The 26,167-nt window shown below is 32.4% G+C and overlaps 1 protein-coding gene across 2 annotated transcripts; it reads left to right on the forward strand.

Annotated features, from left to right (window-relative positions):
• Positions 1–5,521: 5,521 nt before the first annotated feature.
• On the forward strand, positions 5,522–25,464 carry LOC128240611 (mannose-1-phosphate guanyltransferase alpha-A-like). 2 transcript variants are annotated; one of them, XM_052957302.1, is made up of 12 exons: positions 5,522–5,645; positions 6,929–7,026; positions 7,356–7,459; positions 7,968–8,160; positions 8,416–8,475; positions 14,673–14,803; positions 16,386–16,409; positions 18,617–18,748; positions 19,683–19,827; positions 19,976–20,068; positions 20,940–21,111; positions 22,809–25,464. In XM_052957302.1, exons 1-12 carry the CDS (start codon positions 5,603–5,605, stop codon positions 22,907–22,909), a joined length of 1,296 nt encoding a protein of 431 aa, XP_052813262.1. In that variant the 5' UTR covers positions 5,522–5,602; the 3' UTR covers positions 22,910–25,464. The 2 variants fall into 2 exon arrangements, with proteins under 2 accessions (XP_052813262.1, XP_052813263.1); XM_052957303.1 differs by lacking the exon at positions 16,386–16,409.
• Positions 25,465–26,167: the final 703 nt, after the last annotated feature.

The raw sequence follows: 26,167 nt of genomic DNA on the forward strand, positions 1-26,167 counted from the left end.
ATATCAAGTCGTCATTTAAAAAGTAAAAGAGGTATGATTTAAATTGACACACTGAACATTTGATATCAAGATATTACATGATAATCACAATTAAGTATTTAGGAAAGTGCTTTGGCATTGTTTAACGACCATGATAAATCATCATGTGGTTGAAGATTTTAATTGACATAGCGTACTAATGGATATATATTAAAATTGAACACTCATTAGGAATAAATCCAATGTTTTGAAACATTTTAGTTGAACGTCCTGTGGGTCTGCATTGTAATATCCACTTCGATTCGACGCCAGGTTCCACTGTGGGATTATATGTAAAATCAATGCGGCATTATTTGTCAACATTGAAAACAACTGTTGTCAACATTTGAATGATCATGTTTTCAAAACATCCAAGACAATAATCAAATAACTATTTTCCCATAGAAAAAGAGGAAAAGAGAATCTTTTAGTTGGCGAAGAATGAAAAAAGAAAGGACTGTAAAATTATTAAAAAAACAAAGCTGGTGGACTAGATATTGAATATAAAAGAATGTATTTGAATGTATATGTATCAAATTATTTAAAAACAAAGAACATGGTGTAATGCCTCGATCAATCTTGGATGTTGAAGTTATTCATCAGATTTTTAAAAATATTGGTAACCCATTGTATGTGACAACTATCGACCAATTACTCTTAATTATTATATACGGAAATTGTTTGCCTGTGTTATAAATAATGGACTAAATCATTTGTAGAATCCAAGAATACTATTTAATACATGAAAGACAGACAGGATTGAGGGCTAACGTTTCGACATCATACCATATGTGTGTCTTAAATCATATACTTAAATACTAAATTTATAACAAAATTAGTATGTGTCTTCATATATTTTAAATAAGCGTTTGACACAGTCTAGAAAGAGTTGAACATAGGTTCAAACTTAACGACTCTAGAAAATATAAACTGCAAATATTTAACATTCATCGGAAATGTATATCTGGGACTGTAAATCAGAGTACAAAATGTATGTTATTGTTAATTTAATTATATATACGTCATAGGGGTGTCAAACAGGAAGAAAACCGGTCTCCTCTACTGTGTTTTCTTGTTCCTTCACGACCTGCATGAGTATTTTACAAATAGTAATACAGAAAAAAACAGTGTGTATATTTACCTTATCAGCGTTATGCTCAACACAGTTTCGTTCATTTTTGATTATCTATTTTTAAGAAGGACACCTACAATTTAGTTTTCAATTATCGCAGTACGTTAAAATATTTAAAAAAAAAATACATGCAAATTATTACATAGCAAATAATAAACTCTCGTACATGTCACTATTTAGCCTTTATGTTATATTCTTATTTTGATATAACCTTATTTATCCATGTATTGATATGTTTTGATATGAATGAGTCCATAAATGAAACTTGACTTTAATTATGCAAATTCCAAGAGTATGACCATAGTCCAAAGACGCTATGTCAATTGTTAGATGCATTCGTTGTATCTGTTTGAACTATGATTGCGAATTATGGGGGAAATCTAAATGTAAAGAGATTGAGAAAATACACCTGAACTCTAAAAGAGTGTAAAGGTAAAACCAAATACTTGTAATGTCTGTGTTAATGGTGCTTTTGTATGTTCTGTTTTCAACTCTACTCATGTAAAGGTGACTCAAACATTCTTTTAAGTTATACTTATTTTAGTTTGATTTATATCATAACTTTGTTTTTATACATAAGCGCACAGAGTGTCGAAGACTGGACTGTTTTACCATAAAACAGGTAACCGTGTTAGTTCACACACTCATCAATACAGCTAAATGAGCTATGATCTTAGTCTAATTGTGAGAACAACACATAACTTAAGGTGCAATAATGGTAAGTTGACTTACGGCGCTCTAAAAAAAACTTTATTAACAAAATATTAAGACTGTCGTCCAAAACTTTATTTGCCAAGCAGGGTTATATCAAAGCAGTCATTAAGAAGAACTCCATTACTCCAAAACTCCGCGTTGCATCCGTTACAGTAGTTCGCCCTGAAATACAACAACAAAATAGATCAAGGAAATAACATTCCATCTTTTGAATTCAACTTCAACGTTGTTGTTGTTTTTTTCTATTTAGCATAAAATATAAAGTTATAGTTCAGTCTGTTGACTAAGTCAACTGTAGAATTGCTCTATGCCTAACTCTAACAGTATTCATTTTGAATAAAAACTAGGGTATTATACCACTGAATTGTACGAAAAGTACTGTTTTTATCTGTTAATATCATCATTAATTTCATGGGTCAGTTTTAATAATTCTCAATTGTGTCCACATGACAATGTCCGCGTGTGTACCTGCATTCCACTTTCTGATGGTTGCTGCACATGCGCGCCGGGTCGGAGAAAATACATGGATCAACTTTACAGTACGTGGGCCCACATTCCCCAGACTTCACAATCGTCAGGGCTGTTTCAAAAATATCAGAACGTGTTCACGAACTAAAAAATAATACTAACATTCCACCTACATGTGAATTCGGATAAGCGCGATAAAACGTATTAACAACATAGTTTCATAATCTTAACACTTCTCATCCGTCAGACCTGTTTCAAAAATTAAATTGTAAAGAAGAACGGGTATCTGATCTGATATTGAAATTTCATTTAAACATTTAATGCCTAGTACACGAGTTTTAATACTTTATTTGCAACATATGCGAATACTTTATTTCAGGAATAAACGTTTTTGGATACTAGTATCTCCATTGAGTTAACATTTTCACCAGCACTCATTTTTAACAATATATCGGTTCAGTTCATTTTGTAGAGGAGTGTACTGGAAAAGTATTTTCGGAATAACATGAACATTAGAAATGACGTAATTACCTGACGAAACGAGGCACACAGCCATCAGCAGAAATATCGACGTCGTACTCATGTCGGTTGTTTCTCTTTAAAATGTTTTAACAGATGAAAAATCCACAAATTTCCACAAAAGGTGTTATGTTTGTTTTCAGCTATGATTATTTAATTTTGTGTGTATCTAATCAGTGGCCTAGATTTCAATAATTCTTATCTTTATTTGTGGTAAAGGTCAGTGTAAGAATGCCAATGGTATGCATAAATACAATGTACTCTAGCTCTCGTTCAGAAATCGTTTTGCAATTCAAATAAATTCCTAATGTCATTCAAACGCAAATTGCGTAAGTCTGAAAAGCTTCATTATTCGTTGAATGACAAATTCGAAGTATAAATCACTGGCTGAACCTTGAACATAGACCATGAATGTTACTGATCAAGTAGATTGTATATTTTTGAGTTTGGCACATTATTCAACCAAGACATATATACTATAAACTGACTAGTTTATTGCATGATTGTACCATCATCATAAGTCAAGTATTAAAATCGTTTCCCTACCGTTTGAATATTCACGCGATGTGGAAACAATTCTGAGCGCAGTCGGAAAAGCGTTTTTTTACAGATAAAAAGGTGCATTTGGACGTGCTGGATTTGTAGAAGCTGTATCGTAAGGCTGATGCTGCCTTGCTGACGGTTGAATAAATTACTGGTTGTGCTCCGGTGTAGAGCTTCTTCAAGATCTAAATTGGGGAGAAGGTTGAATTTGGACACGTACCATCATCCGTGCTTCGTTTCAAGATACAAGATACAAAAATCTATATGATAACAAGAAACATTAGCTCAATTATTTTTTTCCGACATGAATAACAAACATACAAAACATAACAAAACATGACAATGAACTGGTGACCTGGAAATAACAGCACAGATTTAAATAGGTTACATAAATGGAAAAAGTATGTACATTAAGGCCGTTATTATATTATATATTTATGCAGACACAAAAAGTAATATGGATTAGAGCACTTTATACAATGATAAAATCAACAAACTTTCCCGGCCGTTCGACCAATCTACACGCGCACGGTTCCGCTAGTTGACATATGACTGTAAAATGGTTAGTTATTTCAAGGGTATATAACTAAAGGATAATAATAGTAAAAATTATAAAAAGACAAAATTGTATGAAGCATTATGTACATGGGAACTACAGCATGGTATAGTAATGTACGAGTAGTTGGTAAAATTGGCATAATTGTTGTTTTGTTTTGTTTTACTTTAGCTTGCTAGAAAAAAATCTTAGAAAATAATTGCTAAGAGAAGGTACTTCATCTATCGTGTAATTTAAATACTACTAAATTTTGCTGACATTTTCAAAAACAGAAGCGTACAAAGACATGGCTGCTCCTATGATTGGGTCAATCCCTACCTACATGTAACCACCCAAATCACTGTCCAGCCACCGTCCTGACAATATCAGAACCTACCACTGTTCAAGAATATTAATTGATTATACCAAATCGTAGCGCCTTATTCAAAACTTAAAAGTAGATGTATGTGTTCGATTGATGTTAAAGATTAATAAATTTGAAATAGACAAAAACAAACATTAGACCTTGTTAATTAATTTTGATAATTAATACGCATATTCAAAACTTCCGCTGAAATCTGTTCTGGTATTTGAATACCTCATCTTGTCCAGTGTGTAATCCCACTAAAAACAAAACTTCTTTTCTATTAAGACATAGGATAATTTATTCATAGAAACACTTTGTAATTTTCAATTTCTTCTTCGTTTTTGAAGCTGTAATAGATTGTTTGCACATTTGCACATTGAGCATTTACAAGAGGGGCCTGTCCAGGTGCTGATCAGCATTCTAAATTCCATGTAGTTTTGAGAGCATCTTATTTCCTTTGGGAGGTTGTTCCATACTTGACTGGGCTCAAAGCGGAAGAGTTCCCATATTATATTTAGTTTGGTTTCCAACATATTCTGTTGAGATACCGTACAGACATTTTAGTTTCAATAACGATGTGCATCTTACCCTGCTGAGTTGCAATGTTGGAAATACAATTATATGAAAAAGATGTTCATAAGGTGGGGTTTAATCATGTAAATAAGTGTTAGAGCTCTTTATTGAACATTTTCTACTTTTTTCTTTGATGGTCTTGCTACAAAAAATGCGAAACAACAGTGCAGTAGTTGAAATTGGATCTGATGGAGGATTTTGTTTTTTTTTTTAAACATTTTTAGGCTTTAAAGGGTTTAGTTCCCGGTCTGTTTTGCACATTTAAGAAATCTGGGAATCACGGAAAAATTTAATAATTTGTGTACCTCAAATACTAAAAGGTAAACCTGCTCTTCACAAACAATACCTTCATTAAGTATATTAAATTTATGCTTTATTTCTTTATCAGGCTCAACAGAATCAACTTAAATTGCTTCAAATTTGTCAGGGTTAACCAGTTTATCAAAATGTTACTTTCTTCTCAGTCAAGAGTGGTTTTAAATAAAATACATTATAGGAGGATAATCACACACAGAAAGAATATTTTCATCTGCATAGTTATACAAAGTTTGCTAAAAACGCTGATACGCAGAACCGCCGATTCGATACGTTTGACTTTTTCTCGTGTGTCGAGTGTCTGGTAACACCAAGCGCCTAGTGATCTGTTTAACTGCGCTTTCTGACACGGATGATATTACACGACAACACAATTTGTTTTTACATGTTTCATTGAATATTTGTGCAGAAACTAAAGATGTTGTTGAAAGCAATTATCCTAATTGGTGGCCCAATGAAAGGTTGACATTTAGTTACACAAAAAGAGTTACATATAGAAATATAGTTGTACAAAACTGTTGTTATTTGAGAATAACTTTTTGACAGGATCAAAACATTGTTTTTTTTGTCTGTACTGTAGCGAGTGAAGTCTGTATTTTTTATCTTCGAACGCATTGTTTGTTTTCAGTATGCTGATTTAGACCAGACTATTCAAACAAGCACATCTTTCTGTCAAATCTGTTATCAATCATGTCATCAGGGATAATTCTATGTCAGATTTTCAATGAGAGAATTGCTCCCATTTATCCAAAATTGGTGAGAGAATTTTAATTTCAGTGAGATTTTTTATAATATATGGATAACGCAGTGATAAAACAATGCATAACAGTAACTTGTTTCATGAATATAAATATATTTACAATATATAGGTATATAAATATAATATATACACTTGTTTGACTAGAGGGAAACCCTTGTTAACAGTTCAGACATCATGAACATTCATACTCCTTTTATTTGAGCAAAAAATAGGATTTAGCCATTTTTGCTTAAAGGTGCATTGACCTTTTTGGGAGATGAAGGTTTTCCACTGTTGTTTTCATCTGAAGCTGGTATTTTATTTTGGTCCAGAGGCTTTTTTCAAGGAATGCAAACAACGTTTTCTGATTAGACATTTTGACGATTCCGATATTGTAGACGCATTTAAAATGCAGTGGTAACCCGCGTAAACAAAATTATTCCGGGTCACAAAAACGCTTGAAAAAAAGACTTAGTGCGTGGACGATATCGATCAAAACATTCGATAAGACAAATGCATTTTGTAAAAAAACAAAAGGAAAAGGCACAAAATACACAAACTGCAATCAAGTGATTTTGATGCGATTTGAGCGATTTTTATGCGAGATATCGCGGAAATCGCTTACTAGAATTATCCCTGTGTCATAAGTTCACTGTAGTTTAGTTGGGAAGGTGTCAGACTTTCCAACCCCAAGATTTTTCAACACTTTCGTCATTTTAACCCTTAAAAGTGTTAAAGGCCCTCCCAACAAAAAAGACTTTTCAATCCCTTACAAATGAAATGAGGACAGGAGGGGTGTGAGGCTGATTCTTGCAAGACACTGGAAGACCAACATTTGCTAGATATGCCTTTAGAGCTTTAATTTTTGGTTCACTTGGTTTACAGTTGCACTTAACTTTAATGGATACATTTACAAATCCTAAAACTACATGGAAAAGCAACGTGAAAAACAAATTTAAATGGAAAATATTTATGTATATCATTATGGCTTTATATATTTTTCAGGAACACGGTTCCGTCCCCTTTCCCTAGAGACTCCGAAACCATTGTTCCCAGTTGCTGGATTTCCAATCATACATCACCATGTTGAAGCCTGTGCCAAGGTCAGTACCAGCAAAGAGTAAAAAACGTACAATATAAGTGTTTTCAGATGTTTTATCAGGGAAAAAAATTGGTGCCAAACATGAGCAAGTCCCAATAACTGTTAATTGTTCTATTTTTTATTTTTAATCTAATTATTGCATAAATATATATTTATGTGCCAGTAAATTACCAATCTAATCAATTTATTGTAACTCAAACCTTAATTTAAGGTTTATTGCTTTACCTTATTAAAAAGCAAATATTTTATTTTGCATGAATCCTTAAAAATAAATTGAGGTAAAGACAGTTTTTACAATATTCACATTTCTTCTGATCTTTAATATTCCAGGTGAAAGGGCTGAAGGAGGTGATTCTGATTGGCTTCTATCAACCGAATGATTCACTCAACAGGTTTATCACCCAGGCTCAACTGCAGTTCAAGATACAGATACGGTAACATGCCAAAAATCATAATATGTATACTTCCAATAATGTAAGCCTTCTTGATGTATACGGTCATGATCATTTTTAGCTTGTCTGTTTATCAAAGAAAAAATACTGAGGTATTGGAATAGCTTTTGCGTTGAATGTTATCTGTGTCTTTGTTGGTGTGTAAAACTTGTACCACGCCAATCTCTCCAAAGAGTTTTAGAGTTTGAATGTAACATAAAGCAATAATTTATTGTTGCCTAAGAAACTATGCACATGTGTAGGAAGCTCCATAATTTTGGCACTTATTATTGTTGATTTTTGTCCTTTTACGACTAAAAACATAATATAAATGAGATAGGCCCAAGACCCATCCCTAAGTGGAGAAGACCCGCCACATGCTATATGATTTCAAGGGGCATTAGAGACACAATCTACACAAGCAAGTTGTTGCTTTTTAAATTCTTGTTTTCAAAATTTGAATCGTTTGAAAAATTGCGCACAGAGAAGTGTAGCATGAATTTTTTTTCAGATACCTCCAAGAGTACACTGCTCTTGGAACAGCCGGGGGTATTTACCACTTCCGGGATCAAATCCTGGCCGGAACACCAGACTATTTTTTCATCATGAACGCCGATGTTTGTGGGGACTTCCCCCTTGAAGATATGCTGGAATTTCACAGAGTTAAACCCACAGGGACTTTCTGTACCATCCTAGGAACTGAGGTTTGTGCTTGCTTTTGGCAGGAATTGGAAGTAATGAAGTAAAAAGGTTATTGTCCTAGCTAATAATAATCTAGCTACTTTATAAAACTTTGGTGTCCAAACATTGTAATTTTACAATTAGTAACTCAGTTAATTTAGATTAAAACATACTGAGTGTTTAACACTCAGCTTTAAAAAAAAGAAGATTAATTATATGCATTTCATGTTTATTTATTTATGTTTATACTTAAGTAACGATGTTTATGTTTGTTACAGGCCACTAGACAACAGTCATTGATGTATGGATGTATTGTAGAAAGCAAAGAGACCCATGAGGTTTGTTGAATATTTATCCTTCTATTCTAAGTATCTTAAGGTTCGTTGAATGCCGATCCTTCTTGAAGGTTCCTTGAATATTGATCCTAATTGTATGTCTGTTAAATATTGATCCTACTTGTAGGTTCGTTTTATATTTGATCCTACTTGTAGGTTCATTGAACAATGATCCTACTTGTAGGTTCGTTTAATATTTGATCCTACTTGTAGGTTCATTGAACACCTTGAATATTGATCCTAATTGTATGTCTGTTAAATATTGATCCTACTTGTAGGTTCGTTTTATATTTGATCCTTCTTGTAGGTTCATTGAACAATGATCCTACTTATAGGTTCGTTTAATATTTGATCCTACTTGTAGTCATTGAACAATGATCCTACTTGTAGGTACGTTGAATATTGATCCTACATGTAGGCTCGTTGAATATCAATCGTGAATTATTTCTAGTTAAAATAAGCAACCTCATTATGAACTATCATCCTATTATAATGTACATTAAAAATTGATAGAAACATAATATTATTTCTTAAGGTGAGAGCTTTTTTTGTAACTCAGACTTAAAATAAATATACTGTCCTTTAATAGTAGATGAAAGTGAGCACATTTTTATAAATGTTTCAACAATTTTCAATTAGTGCTAGTTTACTTTTAAATTTGTTAAACTCCTAAATGAAATTTTGCCTTATAATCATCAATAGGAAAGCATTAGCATTATTGTGTACTTTGATTTTGTCATGAATCAAATAATGAATGTTGAATCTCTGATGAAAATAAACCTAGAAGCAGAATGAAAATTATCATAATAAGTCTGATATGTCATGTCTTTAGCCCAAAGGGACGACAGTTTTTTTCAAAAACAGCAAAACATCAGGCAGGCGAGTCTGGGTTATGAAGAATCTCTTGCCTTATTCTTAGTGAGATTAGGTCAATTTCAAGGAGAAGAAACGTAGTAAAATAAGTTGTTGTTTTCTGATACTAAAACCAACACGATCCACAGTTACTTGGTATTTGGACTGCATTTTTTGGCCAGTTGAGCCATTGGTCCCTGGGGTGATCTCTTGGACTGAGAATCATAAAAAAATGTGTTTTAGTACTCTATGATACACATAATAAACAAATAATAAACTTTTGGTCGTTTATTTTTATACATTAAATATTTTGAAATTTCATACAATCTTTATCATTCACAAGTTATGAAGGTTAGCAGATTTCGGGTTGAGACATATGTGTGGAAACGAGCTCAAGTCTACAAGAATTTTTCGATACAACAACTGTATACGTCGCATGCATGTTCAGAAGGAAGTTATCTCCAAGGTGCAATCGCTCAACAAGCACAAACTAGACGCATGTTCTCTATTTTCTTTAATAATTCTGCCAAGAATACTGTTTATATACCGACTCACAGATCTTCGGCAGTACTTTCGAGTATGCACAAGATCCGAACCCGGCATGCGCTTTTTGTCTCTACGCGCGGAGGGGTACCAGTCATGAGGTAAACATTACCCCGGTTCCCGTTTGCGTGTAAAGTTGAAAAGTGCATGGTGGGTCCGGCCGGTGTGCATGGTCAAAATTACTGGCGAAGATTTGTGAGTCGGTAAAAAAACAGTATTCTTGGCAGAGTTGTCAAAGAAAATTGCGAAAACACTACTAGTTTGTGCTTGTTGAGCGATTGCACCTTGGAGATAACTTCCTTCTGAACATGCATGTATGACGTATACAGTTGTTTTATCGAAAAATTCTTGTAGATCTGAGCTCGTTTCCACACATATGTCTCAACCCGAACTCGGCTAACCTTCATAACTTGTGAATGATAAAGATTGTATGGAATTGTATAATATTTAATATGTAAAAATAAACGACAAAAAGTTGATTATATGTTTATTATGTGTATCGTAGAGTACTAAAACACATTTTTTATGATTCTCAATCCAAGAGATCACCCTAGGGACCAATCGCTCGACTGGCCAAAAAATGCAGTCCAAATACTGTGACAAGATCATTTATAGCATACATTTTTGTAGCTTCACCAAGTTTTTAGTGAAACTTAATAGTTTATACACACATTGAACTGGCTTGCCATGATTGAAGTTATAAAGTAAAATCAAATTCACTAGTTTCATTTGTTATCATCGATATTTTTCATACAGAAATGTTTCTCACTTCTGGTCAATGTTTTCTGTTGCTTTTTTGTCATTTTAGTTTTGAAAACTCAATATTTATTTTCTAAAACTTAACAATAAATTCTAACAATACTTTAACTTAACTCATCTGTTTTTGGACAAATAAAATCTAGGAATTGCAGTCTTGGTGTCTTTGTTTTCGTCATGAAAAAATTGAACCTTGGCCCCCCAAAAAAGGTTTCAAAATATTTGAATAAAACTTGGTACACATGTTGCCAGAGACAATACACACATGTAAAGCATTGTCATTGTTTTCTTTTGCTCTGCTTCCAGTGTTGTGTCCAAGCATAACCCTTGTTTTAAATTTGATGTTTTATTGGTCAATATTATTTTATATATTTGTTTTGTGTATTGTTTGTGTTGTAGAACAATGTTTTAGTTGGGCAGGTAAAGTGAATCCGTAGGGTACCGGTATTCCCATTTTCTTATAACACCCTTATATTTTTGTTCATACATATAGGGCCCTCACAAAGTCATTGGAAAATCATTTAGTTTTGTTTTTAGATTCCAACAACTCTATGTTAAGCATCGGTTTCTTCAATTTCAAAACCTATCTTCCCGGCAGGAAAAAAAAGAAAAACAATATTCCATAGAAAAAAACAAATCTGTTTCTATTTACAACAGATTTACATTAAAGCCAATTGCACTTTATAGCCAATTTAAAATAGTTAATCATGATTATTATAAAGAAAACTTCTTTTAAAAGTCTAAGAACTCTACAAAATAAGCTTACATTGTAGGGCCTAAAAAAAAATGTCCGTTTCTGGTAACCCGACCGTACCTATAAAAATGCGCCGCCCCTAACTATTTTTTTCCGTTTCTGAGCAAAAAAAATATTTGTTAGCGAATAGAGAGTTACGAAGGGCAGATAAATGTAGATTTTAATCAGAATTATTGTTAATATGATAAAACAAAGTCAGGCAATGACAGTAATGTAGGAAAGACTGCCATGTGCAAGAAAACATTCTGAACTTACGACAGATTTTGAAAAAAAAAAAAAAATACCTGCCTACCCTACCTAGAAATTTTGGGAAGGTTACCCTAAACAAACAATTTTTTATGCCCCCACAAAGTGGCGGCATATAGGGTTGCCCTTGTCCGTACGTACGTCTGTCTGTCTGTCTGTCTGTCTGTCTGTACGTAGGTACGTCCCGAAGATTGTTTCCGATCTAATTCTTGAAAACCATTTGTCCAATCCTCACCAAACTTTAAACACATGTTTGTGACCATAATATCTTGATCAAGTTCGATAGTCATGGAAATCGCTTTAGTCATTTAGGAGTTACGGCCCTTTTTTGCCAAAAATACTTCAAAAATATATGTTTCCAATCTAATTCTTGAAAAGTATGTGTCCAATCCTCACCAAACTTTACATACATGATTGTGACCATAATATCTTGATCAAGTTCGATAGCCATGGAAATCGCTTTTGTCATTTAGGAGTTACGGCCCTTTATTTGCAAAAAAAGACTTGAAAAATACGTCCCGAAGATTGTTTCCGATCTAACTCTTGAAAACTGTTTGTCCAATCCTCACCAAATTTTTAACACATGTTTGTGACCATAATACCTTGATCAAGTTCGATAGCCATGGAAATCGCTTTAATCATTTAGGAGTTAGGGCCCTTTATTTCCCAACAATACTTAAAAAATATCTTATCCGATCTAATTTTTGAAAAGGATTTGCCCTTGTGCAGATTATCCTGAATAATCATTATGGCTTATTTTCTGTGACAAAAAATCGAAGTGGGGGCATCCGTGTCCTATGGACACATTTCTAGTTTTTTTTGGCCTAGTACACAAATTATATCAAATCAAAAAAGACTGCTTGATCCTGTTTATTATAAAGGGATTTTTAGATAGTATAAGAAAATGGAACCAGTTTTTAATTTTATTAATTAATGTTTAAACTTTTTTAACCACTGTTGTATTAATTGGGATATTCTAATAATAGGTACCATATTCAAATGTATTTTGGTCTGTATTGGTCTAATGAAAAAATAAATGTATAAAAGTATGGAAAAAAGAGGACAAAAATTATTTTGATTTTTCTTCTAAAGTTTCAGATTATTATGCTTGCTAGGTTGCATTTATAACCAGACGCCTGAAATCACAATTTGCTCTAATGCTTATTTAAGAATAAGTATATATTTTCAAGTTTTCTGGGCAAAATTTTCAAAATTACACTCATGTAGCTTTTTTACTTTTAGATGGCTAGTTAAAAAAACTGTACATTTGTTACAATTTATGTGCTTAGGGTTGGACTTCTCAGCAACATGGTTTCCATTCAAGTATAAATACACCTTAATTTCCTTCCATACTTCTTCTTTAAGTTCCATTTTAATATCTGTAGAACTAGCTTGCCTAAAGTAGATATTTATGTCAATAGAGACCTTTGCCTAGATTGTATGTACATTTGTAATCTATCAATGTATCTACATATATATATTAGTATAGTATCTTTCACGGACACCATTTTTAGCTAGATTTGGCCACAAAATAGCTTAAAAGAAAATGGATAGTTTGAATCACAATTTCATAGTCTTGAATGGGGAGCTGAACTATCCAGATAAAACTACAGTTTGAAATGCAGAAATAGGCTGTATCTGGTACAAGGTCTAGGATGTCTTGCCTCAAAAATTAATTCTCACAAATGTAGCTTTGTTTATTACAACATTGCCATTGCCTTCTTACAAGAAATTTTACAGACAAATCATGCTTCTAATTTGCTTTTTATGCTTATTCGTATGTTAATTCAGCATTTCGTTCACTTGTCTTAGATTGTTTAAATTTTGTAATGGTTTATCATAATTGATTTGGTAAATTGTATAAGTTTTGTTATGTTTTTTATAGTCAATATGGCATCGCTAAGGTTGAAAATATTATCCCTATTACTATACTACATAGTAACAATTGATTTTAAGCAATTATACTATTGGTTATTAATATTGATTATTTTTACCTCTTTGTATAATTATAAAAGATCTATAAAATAAATTGAATCCAAGTCCATCCAATGTTGTCATTGCTGTAAAGCTGCACTCTCATAGATTGCACATTTGACAACTTTTTAATTTTTTGTCTTGGAGTTTTGCGAAAATGCATGTAAACCAGTTATATAAGACTGCTGACAAATTAGATCGCAGACTTTATAATTAAGTGCTGAAATTGATGTTTTATGCATTTTTCTTGCAAACGGTTTAAGCCACAAAACATTAAAATTCTAACAGAAATATGAAAATCTGCGATCTGATCTTTTGTCAGCAATCTTTTATCGTTGCTTTGCAGATATTTATGCAAAAAAAAGACACAAAAAAACAGTTGTAAAAATGGTATATCTGTGACAGTTCAGCTTTAACAGTTATGAATATTTATACCAGGATGATCGGACATAATTTCAGTATAGTTTAATGAACATTGATAAATGTGGCAACAACTTCACTTGATATTCATTTTTAACCCTATAGTAGTATTTATAATAATAGCAGATATATTTATTAACATAAATTCTACCGATACATTAAAATTCAGTAATAGTAAGATGACATGAAGTAAAATCTTATTGATTAGGAATGGCCGTAGTGAGCGTAGCAAACAAGCCCTTTTTAATCATTAAAATATAACTTCAGGTCATCTAGCTGACTTAAAATACAGCCACATTGGCTGACACATTTTCTATGCTAAATCTGACGCAGGGAGTGTGTATCGAATGATGGCAGAAGGTGGACGTTTAAACATCCGCAAAAGTTGAAATTCTTAATGATTAAGCCTAGTTCTAATTGAATGCCTATCTGCATTGGCTGAAAATGTAGGTTGTATTCTAATCCTTATTTTTGTATATTATAATCATCTTCATCATATATATACTGAACGTTTTATTTAGCTCTCTTTCGCATGATGTATGTTTAGAAAGAGTGCCATTTCTATTTATAAACCTCATATACAATGTAATTAAATATGCAACCACAGTTTAACTATTTTTAGAAATGATGTAATATCTATTTTTAAACCTTACAGATAATGCACTATGTGGAAAAGCCAGAAACGTTCATCAGCACAATAATAAACTGCGGCATCTATCTGTGTTCACCGACAATTTTTGAACCTTTGGAGGTTGAGTTTAAGAAAAATCTTGAGCAGAATTATAAGTAAGTATTTAAGACCAGGATTTGTTGAGTACTAAGCATTATTAGGTTATAGCTTCTTGTTATTACCACAGTTTCTAAATGTATTGGTAATTAATTGAAAGTAATAAACAAAATAGGACAGCAGTAGTTGAATATAAAATTTGTTTACAAAATGTCTGACCAGATTTGGTCGTATCTCAACTATCTTATTCTGATGTTCTTCCATTTCTTCAAACTTGGTGGAAAATAATTTTCATTATTTTCTTTTCATTTTTTGATCAGCTATAAGTTGAAGTGAGTATATCCTGTACGATTGAAGCAAAACTCTGACTCGACGCAAATTATTTATATCAGTAGTTTGTCCAATGAGTTTTGATTTAATTTTTGCAAGTTTCATAACATGTTTGGTGAAAGGGGAGGTCAATGTGTAGTTGCTTAAATGTGTTAATTGAATACTTCAGCAAAAAAAAACCTTAACAGCATGTAAAAAGACTGTTCATCCTACAGAGAAGTCATTGATTATAACCAACAAAACATAATATATCTTTAAACTACTGAATGGTATGTTACTCATGTGTTCAAAGGCCATGGACATTTTGCAGCAAACAACCACAGTTGATGGTACAATCTTTAATTTTCAGCATAAGCACACATTCACACAATTTTTACCATTGCATAAATATTTGTTCATGAATAGAAGTAACAATATTGGAAGCACAAGCAAAATTTAATGTTCTCAGTTTTTTCCACAGCAATATATCTGTTCGGAAGTAGATATTTTGACAATATGTCAGTTCTTTGGTAGAATGCTTGGTCAAATATGCATGTAATTCATACATATGGGATCTATATCATTACACAGTACAAAGCAATTTTTTTTTTCCTTAAAAATGAATGTTAAGAAGCATTTTCCAAAAAGATTCCCTTTTTTTTAAACAATTTGACACAAATTTACTTTTAACAGTGAATTATGTTTTTATCATCTTTCATTAAATAAACGAATTGTCTAAAACGAAGACAATTTTTTAGAATTTGACAACTAAGATTGGGTGCAAGACTCAGAAGAACTGTGTAGGGTCTTGTATGAAGATTATTAGCTTGTCTGGTTTTTGTAGAGGAGACAAAGTTGAGGTATTGTCAAAGATGGCAACGGCGCCGTCGTCAACATTGGCGCGCATATGCCATAACTCAAAAACAGTTTAAGATATTGAAGTGAAACTTGGTACACATGCTGCTAAAGACCAAACACTCATATACAGCATGGCCCACAGCTCAGGCTTAATTAATTGTTGAGTTGCCGGTATATCCCTTTTTTGCTTTAACAATAACGGAAAAGCATTTGCTAGAATGAGGGGTTGGTTTGTTGTTTAATTGAATCTTAGTACAAACTACAGGCATCGTATATTATAGAGGTAGAAGGGTTTCATTTCTGATCATGTGTTGTTTTTTTTAAGATTGAACATCATGCTTTAAAAGGCTTCATTTCTGAAAAGAAGCACAACAATGACTAATTGTAATAATTTTCATCATTTTAATGTAATATTAAATTAGTGCAGGTTCCTTGACATGAATGTTTTGATATTATAATATTTCTCTTTATTAGTTATGAACAGGAACATGTTTCGGGGTAAATATTTGCATGAAAAAAAGTTACGATATGAATATTCCCTCTGCCAGTTGTTCCCTGATATGTTGGTTTTAATTACTACAGCAGAATTAATATCTGTCAGCGAACAATGTATTTAGCCAGAAACAAAATGTTTCAAAGTTTTTGAAATTGTTAATTCTTTATTTATATTTTGATGTTGTGTTTGACAGGGCTGTTCCAAAAATAGCCATAGTTTCTTGATCATGGTAATATTCATAAGTAACATTAACTGTCCTCATTTTAAATAAAACAATAATGTGCGTCTGGGGTGGTATTCAATATTGGTCTTAATTGGATCTAAGAACGATGTAGCTAATCGGATTACTGGTTATTAATAACTGACCAATAGAGTGAATGAAGTCAATGATGTATGACCGTAAGATTAATTTAAGTTACATATTGGATTTGTTTGCTGATTTACGGCAATAGTTAAGAAAGGCAAAGATAAATAATAACTTTCTTAGTATTGGCGGGAAAATCTAACCAGCACACATGACCAAACTGCTATATAAACCCTGGGAATTCTGGCGGTGGCTATTCCATGTTGTGATCCCATTGGCTAAGGCATGACAATAAACACTGAAAAAAGTGTAGAATTTATTTTTGGAACAGCCCTTAATTAAATGTTGCAAATATTTTGTATGTTGTAACTGCTAGCGGCTAAGAGTTTTGGTGATAGATAATAAGTGTAAACCATGCAATTTTAGAAGTTTTAGTGATGTAACAGGTACTTAGTTAACACTAGTTCATTTTAAAAAAAATACAATTAAATTATGCCAATTAATGGAAATCATAATTTGAAAATATATTTGATAGATATAATTATATAGTTATTTTCTGTAGTTTCATAGTATGACTAAGATAAACAGGTTGGACTACAAGCACAATAGTTTAGTTGTTTAATATACACTATTGAAGGGGCACAATGTATGCCAAAATATTTTTGAATTTGACTCATTTAATTTTAATGATAAAAACAAAAACAAAAACATATGATTTTTGTACAGAAAAAAAAATTAAGCTTTTGTAAATGGGATAAAGTTAAAAAGTGCCAATATATCGCTTATATTTTGTTGTCTGTACACAAATCATATGCTTTTTGTTTTGTTTCGATCATTCAAGTCAAGTATATATTGAGCCACTTTTTCAGTTTCATATCTTTTCAAAGCATTAAAATTTGTGCATAATTTAATACAAATCTAAAAATGAAAGTCTGTGACACAAGTTATTGCCTGCTTTATGTTTTTAATTAAAAATTAATTGAATGTTTTTTTGTGAACTTACATGCATGAAACTACTTAAAATATTGTATAAAGGTATTTGACAGTTGTGTGTAAAAAGTGATATAGAAAACTGAGTACAACTGAGGAAAGAAGATTTTCTCACTTTTTTAAGAAATGTGAATGCATGCATGTTTTTTTATAACAAATTTTACATATGAAAATATGTTATTTATTAAATGCCTAAATATATCATTTAATAAATGTTAATTCATTTCTTTTTAAACAAACATTTGCACTGGTAACTTTTCATGTATAAGTCTGTTTACATTTATAAGGTCAATATTCAATGTGTAGAAAATAACCTTGGAAAATAACCTTTTATATATATAATCAAGAGCTTAAATATGCAAATATTCATCAAATTAAGATTGCTTTATACCGGTAATTTCACAGGTATTTGTATTGCCACTGTTCATGAATCAATGATGTTGCCGTTAATTGAAAACTTAAACATCATTAAGAGAAAATATATTGAGGGCATTCATGATTATTCCATCATTACTAAGCGTTCTGAATACTCTCTAACCTCATGATAGTGGTCAAAGCAAATAATATGTGGAAAAAAATTAACACAAGAATTGTATGATCAGGGAACAGAATTTTGTTGATTTTGAGTCGTAAATTGAAATGATCTTAGCCCCATAGTTTCATTGTATTGCTACATTTGTGTGAATTATACTTTAGCCAACATTTAAAACAAATACAGAGTTGAAGATTATAAAAAAAATCCATGTATTTTGGGATGTTTATACAGATTTAAAGTAATTTAAGTAATGATTAAAATCCTTAATTGAAACAGCCACAAGGACCGTATGCATTTAAAGCAATCTGCTGTTATACAGTGATGCTGAAATGTATTCTAACCCATAACACCCTATTCTGATGTATGTAAATCATTTCCAGCTCTGATTACCTGACAGCTCCTTGTAGCGAAATGATTCGAATGGAGCAGGATATTTTTGTGCCTCTCGCGTCCTCGGGGAAACTCTATGTCTACCAAACCAGCAAGTTCTGGAGTCAGATTAAGTCAGCAGGGTAAGATGGTTTGTTCTGTTTGAAGATAATTTATAGAGGACATTTGTTGAATTTTAGTGTAGGAATTACATTCGCAATATTTTCACAGTTGGCATAGCAACAATTGAAAAGGTAATTTTCTGTTTCTGTGTTCAAAAGTACTTATACGAAAATTGAACAAATCTCCACTATGCTTAAATATACGTAAAATGTCAATTTAGTTTGAATATATCATGAGAAAATAACCTCATTTTAGAGACGTCATTTCAAAATAATTCAACCCGGCATAGAGATGGCTAAATGTCCCTTCATTTAACAAAATGGGAACTAAGATGTGTAAGAGCAGATAAAATTTCAAAATTGATATTTCACCGAAAAGCATAAAGGAGAGAACTATAACATTAAAAGTGTAAAAAGGTATTAATGAAGTTCATCATGTCAACCAGTCTTCAGCCTACCTAAATATCTTCAGGCCAAGCACACTGTGGAGTCTTTGTATTTCACTTGTAAAATGACCATATGATTCCATATGAAGACTTGTAGGAGATAAGTTTAAAATTATCTATTTTACAGCGATTGTGGAGCAAGTTCTTACTCCATTATATTTTCACTCTCGTTGGCATGGTTTTACACGAGAGTGTGGTCTTGTTATGTGGGGGATATTAAATAAACCGGGGTTGGTGACCACAAACCAAACTCACACATGCCCAGGCAGGGAATCAAATACAGGGCATCTAGGTGAGAAGCGAGTGTGCTTTCCACTGCGCTAACCGGACATTAGGAGATTGGTGCAACTTATCGAGTGGATAGGTTTTACTAGTATTTGGGATCATCCTTCAAATATCAGCAAGAAAGATTGGCCAATGATGATCCCTCGCAAACCAAAAATAAGTTTTTTTACCCATATTGATGGTACTTGTTTCATTCACTCACTATGTTTTCTTTCTAATTTCAGTGCTGCTATTTATGCCAATCGACATTACCTTCACCTATACAAGAAATCCCATCCAGAAAGATTGGCTAAGAATGGTCCCGGCAAACCCCAGGTCATTGGCGATGTTTACATCCATCCAAGCGCTCAGGTTGATGAAACAGCTGTGGTGGGTATTCAATTTTATAATTCTTAGATTCTTGGTCAAGTTCAAAGTTTATTAGACTTGTTTGCTAAAATAGATAAAAATTTGCCAAGAATTCCTATATAAATAAATTTGAAGTCTACTAAGTATGCATTATCATTGTACATTCCAGCTAGGACCTAATGTGACCATCAGCAAGAACTGTGTTCTAGGGGAAGGCGTTCGTGTGCGTGAGTCTGTCATCCTTGAGGGAGCAGTGTTACAGGTATATTGTGTATTTAATGGTATACGTCTATTAGGAGAATGGATTGGCTTATCAAAGCATGTGCTATTATCTTGTTTTAAAATTGTAATCCTTTTTTTGGTCACCTATCACATTGTGGTTGGCAACTGGTTGATCATTTTTATCCATGAATGTTTCATATATATATATATATATATATATAATTACATCTTTATCCATCACCATTTCAACCTATTTATTAAGATTCATAAAATACATTTTGGATCTGAATCAGTAATAAGCAAAATGGTATTCCTGATGAATGTATAGAAGGCACATAGTAACAATTGTGGTCATTCAATACAAATTGTGATATCTTCTATGACCACTCATGTGATATCTTCTATGACCACTCATGTGATTACTTCTATGACCACACATGTGATATATTCTATGACCACTATTGTGATTTCTGTTAAGACTGCTCATGTGATATTCTATGACTGCTCATGTGATATATTCTATGACTACTCATGTGATATATTCTATGACTACTCATGTGATATCTTCTATGACCACTCATGTGATAACTTCTTTGACCACACATATGATAACTTCTTTGACCACACATGTGATATATTCTATGACCGCTGAAGTGATATCTTTTAATGGCCACTTATGTGATATCTTCTATGACCCCTGATGTGAAACCTTTTATGACCGCTCATGGGATATCTTTTATCACCACACATGTGATATCTTCTACAGCTGCTAATGTGATATCTTCTATGACCACTAATGTAATATCTTCAATGACTGCTCATGTGATAACTTCTATAACCACTCATGTGATATCTTCTTTTAACCTGCATTTGATATACCCTGCTCATGCGATATTCTCGACACATTTCAGGACCACTGCTGTATTCTGGACAGCATTATCGGGTGGAACACCCAAATCGGCAACTGGACACGTATTGAAGGAACTCCAAATGATCCAAACCCAAATAAGCCGTTTGCTAAGCTGGAGGCTATTCCTACATTCACCAATGATGGGAAGCTTAATCCATCTATTACAGTCATAGGTAAAGAACTTTATTGGGTAAAATAGGTTAGTTTATGCTCAATTTCTCCTAAAATAATTCTAAACCCAACATATTTAATTATCTTATTCAATTTTGCAAAATAACTTAAGCTTTATTGTTTATTTATTGTGATTATCTGAAACGATTACTTATTTTAAAGACTGGGCACTTTAAAATGGGAATACCATGTTGAATCCATTTCACAAACCATACCAAAACTAAAATACTGTAGTGTGCTTTAGTTGGCAATACACTAAACTGGATTAAGACCGCTTTCTGTTATTACCTACTTTGTATAACAAAAAGATATTGAATCCAAGTCGAGGCCCCAAATTCTTTAAACTTCTTAAATCCCTTATAACAGGATTAAGCTATGCTCACAATTTTTTTTTTCAATAATTTGTGAAATATTTACTTCTTTAAAATGTTATACTTTAGATAGGAATTATCTTTATGATAATCACAATAAACCATTTTTCATTTATCAAAATTCAATTAAAGTATGTATTTTGGCTAATTGAAATAAGCTACTTAAGCCAGTTAAGCTTAAGATGTTTCGAGAAATTAGGGCCAGGTAAATTTGTTTGTCCAGAGTTATCATGTGACTGGGTAATCTCTCCATTGGTTTAAGAGTTATGAATATTCATATCAGGGTGGTTTAATAAGAGGCTGTGAGAAAGCGCATCTAACAGTGGTAAGACATATTAAGAAATAAGAACCAACTATATTATTACAATATTTGTTATACTATCTAAACACCTGTTATGGAGATGATGCTGAGCTGCCGTGATTTTTATATTCATAACTATAACCAATAGAAAAAGCATCGAACCTTAATATTCCAGTGGAGTAAACTAGTAGTTGTGAACTAGACCTGTCCCATTCAAGAGAATGGACTAAATCTGATTTTTCTATCATGTCAGTAATATTTGATTGTAGTTTCATTAAGGGATTGATCAGAGCTTTTTCTATAGTACCCACGGGTCCGACTATCCTACCCATTCCCAAAGCAAAGGTATAAGGTATTTTTCCCAATCTTCAGAAAGAATCCCAATCAAACGTAAAAAGTGTTGTTGTTTTTGTGTGTTTTTTACTGGAAGTCTTTTTACCTGTACATGTTCATTTACAACATCCTAATTATTTATGTGATTAAAAGTTTTGGGGATAATTGAATTCAGAAATCATTGATTTTCATAACATTCAGAGATCAGTTTGACATATTATCTGACATGATTTATTGCAATAGATATTTACACCCAAAGGATTGGTATTTCAGCTGTTTTGGGTCTTTTAAAAGGGAAAAGAAACTAATAATAAATAATTTCCACATTCGCAGGAGAGTAGACAGCTTGTTCTTTTCACTGTAAAATTTCCCAATTTAGGCATTTTCGTTATGCAAATTTTCCCAAAATGTCCCAAAGGGTCTTTTTTTCCAAAATGGGCAGAAAAAGCCCTGCATATTTCATGGGTTTATGCTTTATGAACACAGAAAGGACTGTGATCAAATTCCATGAAGTGCTCTAGAACTACTTACTGCTTGGGCATTTGCTTTTTTGCCCTACTGCCTTTTTTATAAAAAACCTAAACCACACAATGTTTGAGGTGCATAATGATGATAATAAATTATTGAGTCATGTGATGATTTTCTTTAGTATGTAACACTGAAATTAACAATTATAATCTTACCTATTTTGCAGGCTCCGACGTGCAGGTCCCGTCAGAAGTGATCATCCTGAATTCCATCGTGCTTCCAAACAAAGAACTTAGCGGCTGTTATAAGAATCAGATCATTCTCTAATACCTTGACTTTAATTTGTATCGTAATCTCAAGAAATTACCTGTATGAAAAGTGAAGAACTCGCCAACATCTTTAAAGCTGCACTATCACAGATTGACTGATTTGACAACTTTTTTAATTTATTTTATCAGAATCAGCTGATTTGGGCATCAATTCTTTCAATTTAGTCATACAAGATAACTCACAATAGAACAAGTCTTAATTGTTTAGAAAACTCCTGAAAATTTCATTTTTCTTAAAGCATTAGTAACGCTTTTAGCCAAAACATCAATTTTCGAATTTGAATATTAAAAATGCAATCTGTTTTTTTATCATCAGTCTTATATCACCGTTTTTCAAACATATGTGCAAAATTTGGCTCATTTAAAGACAAAAAAATAAAAAGTTGTCAAAATGGTCAATCTCTGTCAGAGACAGCAGCTTTAAAGAATCAAATCCTACACTTATACCTTGATGATTATATCGTATTCTCAAGAATTCACTTGTGATCAATGGGTAGATTTGTTGGCTCTTTGTCAAAGATTTTGTTAGCTCTTTGTCAAAGATTTGTTTGCTCTTTGTCAAAGATTTGTTAGCTCTTTGTCAAAGATTTGTTGGCTCTTTGTCCTAGATTTGAAGCAAATAAGATTTAATCACAGAAGGCAGTATAAGTAAGAGATGCTGATTTTTTTTTTAATAGTTGTATACAGTCGAAACTCGCTTTGTTGAACTCTGTTATCTCGATGTTCTGGTTACATCAAACTTTTTTGGAATATTTTGGGTTCAATTAGACATGTTTTGTTTTTCTGTTATATCGAGTGTTCATTATCTCTTAGTATTTTCTGAGGTCCCATTGACTTTGACATGAGTTTTGACTGTAATATTTTTATATCTTTATCTTGACCGATCATGAAACTTACATATTTGATAGCGCAGCCGTTGTGTTCTCATACATGTACACGAGTTTGTGTACAAAAATTCCGCATGTGCATTTTTCTGAACTAAGTCTGAACATGTAATAAGCTGAAAACAGAAATAATAAGTGATCATTTTTTTAAAAATGTTTATAGATGACAGATTACATGAATGTGTGTTTAAATCATTTCCGACGAGGGTTTAAATGTATAATTTATTTTGTTACGTTTAATGGATAAGTTTTCATATATTTATGTTGCATGGCTGTATTTCAAGAATAATTGTTAACTATTGCATTGTGAAATGTTTGAGAGGAGTATTGTACACAATCATGTCATTGACTGTGAAGAACTGTGTGGGATTATAAAGGGACTCATTCAGAGATTTTATGTTTTTGTAATGATTTTGTGTTGACTTTATTTAAATTGAGGGCATTTTGCTTCTTTTATGAATAAACATCAAACAGCAACTACAAAGCAACTGTGGCAGATTACTTGTTTAAACAAAGCTTCAGTAAGTCCAGTCTGAAAATGAAGCTTTTCACCAAAATCTGTGACCAATAATACAATCCTACTCCCAGCCAAAATATAGCATTTTGCAACATTTTTTAAGAAATATAACAATAAAGCTTTATTTTGATTGAAGCTTATTTTCAAATTTCACTAAAACAAAGTAATTAAATGTCTTACCCAATAAAACATAAACAAGTCCCTTTGAGTGTATTGCCAAATGTAATAATTGAATGATATTGGTTTGTATGTTATTGTATAAGACCATATATTGCCTTCCTTAGGGATACTTTTAATAGTCTTTAGATTTCCTGACCACTGGAAAGATATTCCATTACTAATACATGTATAGCCTGTAGGATGATTTTGATCTTTATATTATTTATCTGCTGTCTTGTTAAGGAATAAAATAATGGTGTCTTCAAGTTTGTCGATAGAAATATATTATTTTACAATTTGCTGAAAATATGTTTTATTTTAGGAAAGCATAATAATAATTCTGTTAATACTTTTTTATTGTTTTTTTTACGATAATGACAAGTTCTGCAATGGTTATTTTTATAACTGTACACGAGTCTTTGAACTTCCTTAACATTTTTATTTATTTAAACTGACATAATTATATAAGCCTACCCCACACCTAATGAAAATTGCATAATAATCAGCATGTGCACACTTGTGTACGCAGCATGCTCAAACTTATGTGGCTAGAGGTGTTCATTTTCTGTCCCAAATTTAAGTCACTTTTGTTGTGCCCCTGAAGGGACGAATAAAGAAATCACTCCTTCCGTCTGTTTTCTTCCGTACAACTTTTGACCAGTCACTTTTTCAACTGTATTCCAATTTTTATCCAACTTCCAAGAAATGTACAGGAGCATTGGAAGATGATGTGCAGAACATTGTGCTCTCCCCCAGAGGTCAAGCTCAAGGTCAATTGGCTATCAACCCTACATGGCCAAATTGTTGGCATTTGCCACATTCCTGTTATAGCTTTTGTTCAAATAACTTAAATTGAGAGACCTTTCTTGTTAATGAACATTTCTATTTTCTGATTGTTTATTCTAATATATACCATGTGTATTTATTTGTTTCTTTATTAAGTGGGTTATAAATAAATGTCAGAAAGATAACTAAATGTCTCATTATCTGTATTGCCTTCATGATTTATGAAGCTCAACATAGCCATTAAATGGCCTCCAACAACTTGATGAACAACAAAATGATTCCAAATGCTATATTTGTAGGAAATTTCTGAGGTCAAGCCTTGCAGTTGACCTTGACATGACCAGTCAGAAATCAGCTACTTCCTACCCATTTATATAAAATCTTCAGAGCTCAAGAAATTACTCCATGCTTGGGCGCCGAGCTGACTAATGACCTACTTCATGTCAATTGGGCGTACCGTAAATGACTGGGTATAGATGGATTTCACTAAGACCATGGCTGACTGAACAGCTCATGAATTATTTAGTGGGGGCAAGAATGCTTTGCTGCTGATAAGCCCCCAGTAGTAAATTCAATACATTGGTGTTTGTATGGTCAGTTTATACATGTTTTCTGTTAGTAAAATTTGTGAAATGTATTTGTTGTTGGGTGTGCAAATAGACAAAACAAAGAAAAGGGAATATCTTTGCACATATTTCCCAAATAGCCATTGAATACACACATTGAATACATATGTAGGCTGTTGCAGACAATACAGAAAAAAACAATTCTGAAGTAACATATGACAATATAGAAAGCACCAAGGTGACATTTTTTACAGGTATATCTCGTGATTTTGTGGATAAATACTCAGATAGAAACATATGTACTTAAAGTTGCACTCTCTCTCCCAAATAAGATTGACCAGAAT

Source organism: Mya arenaria, chromosome 7, assembly GCF_026914265.1.
Source record: "Mya arenaria isolate MELC-2E11 chromosome 7, ASM2691426v1".
In the NCBI taxonomy this organism is placed as follows: Eukaryota; Metazoa; Mollusca; class Bivalvia; order Myida; family Myidae; genus Mya; species Mya arenaria.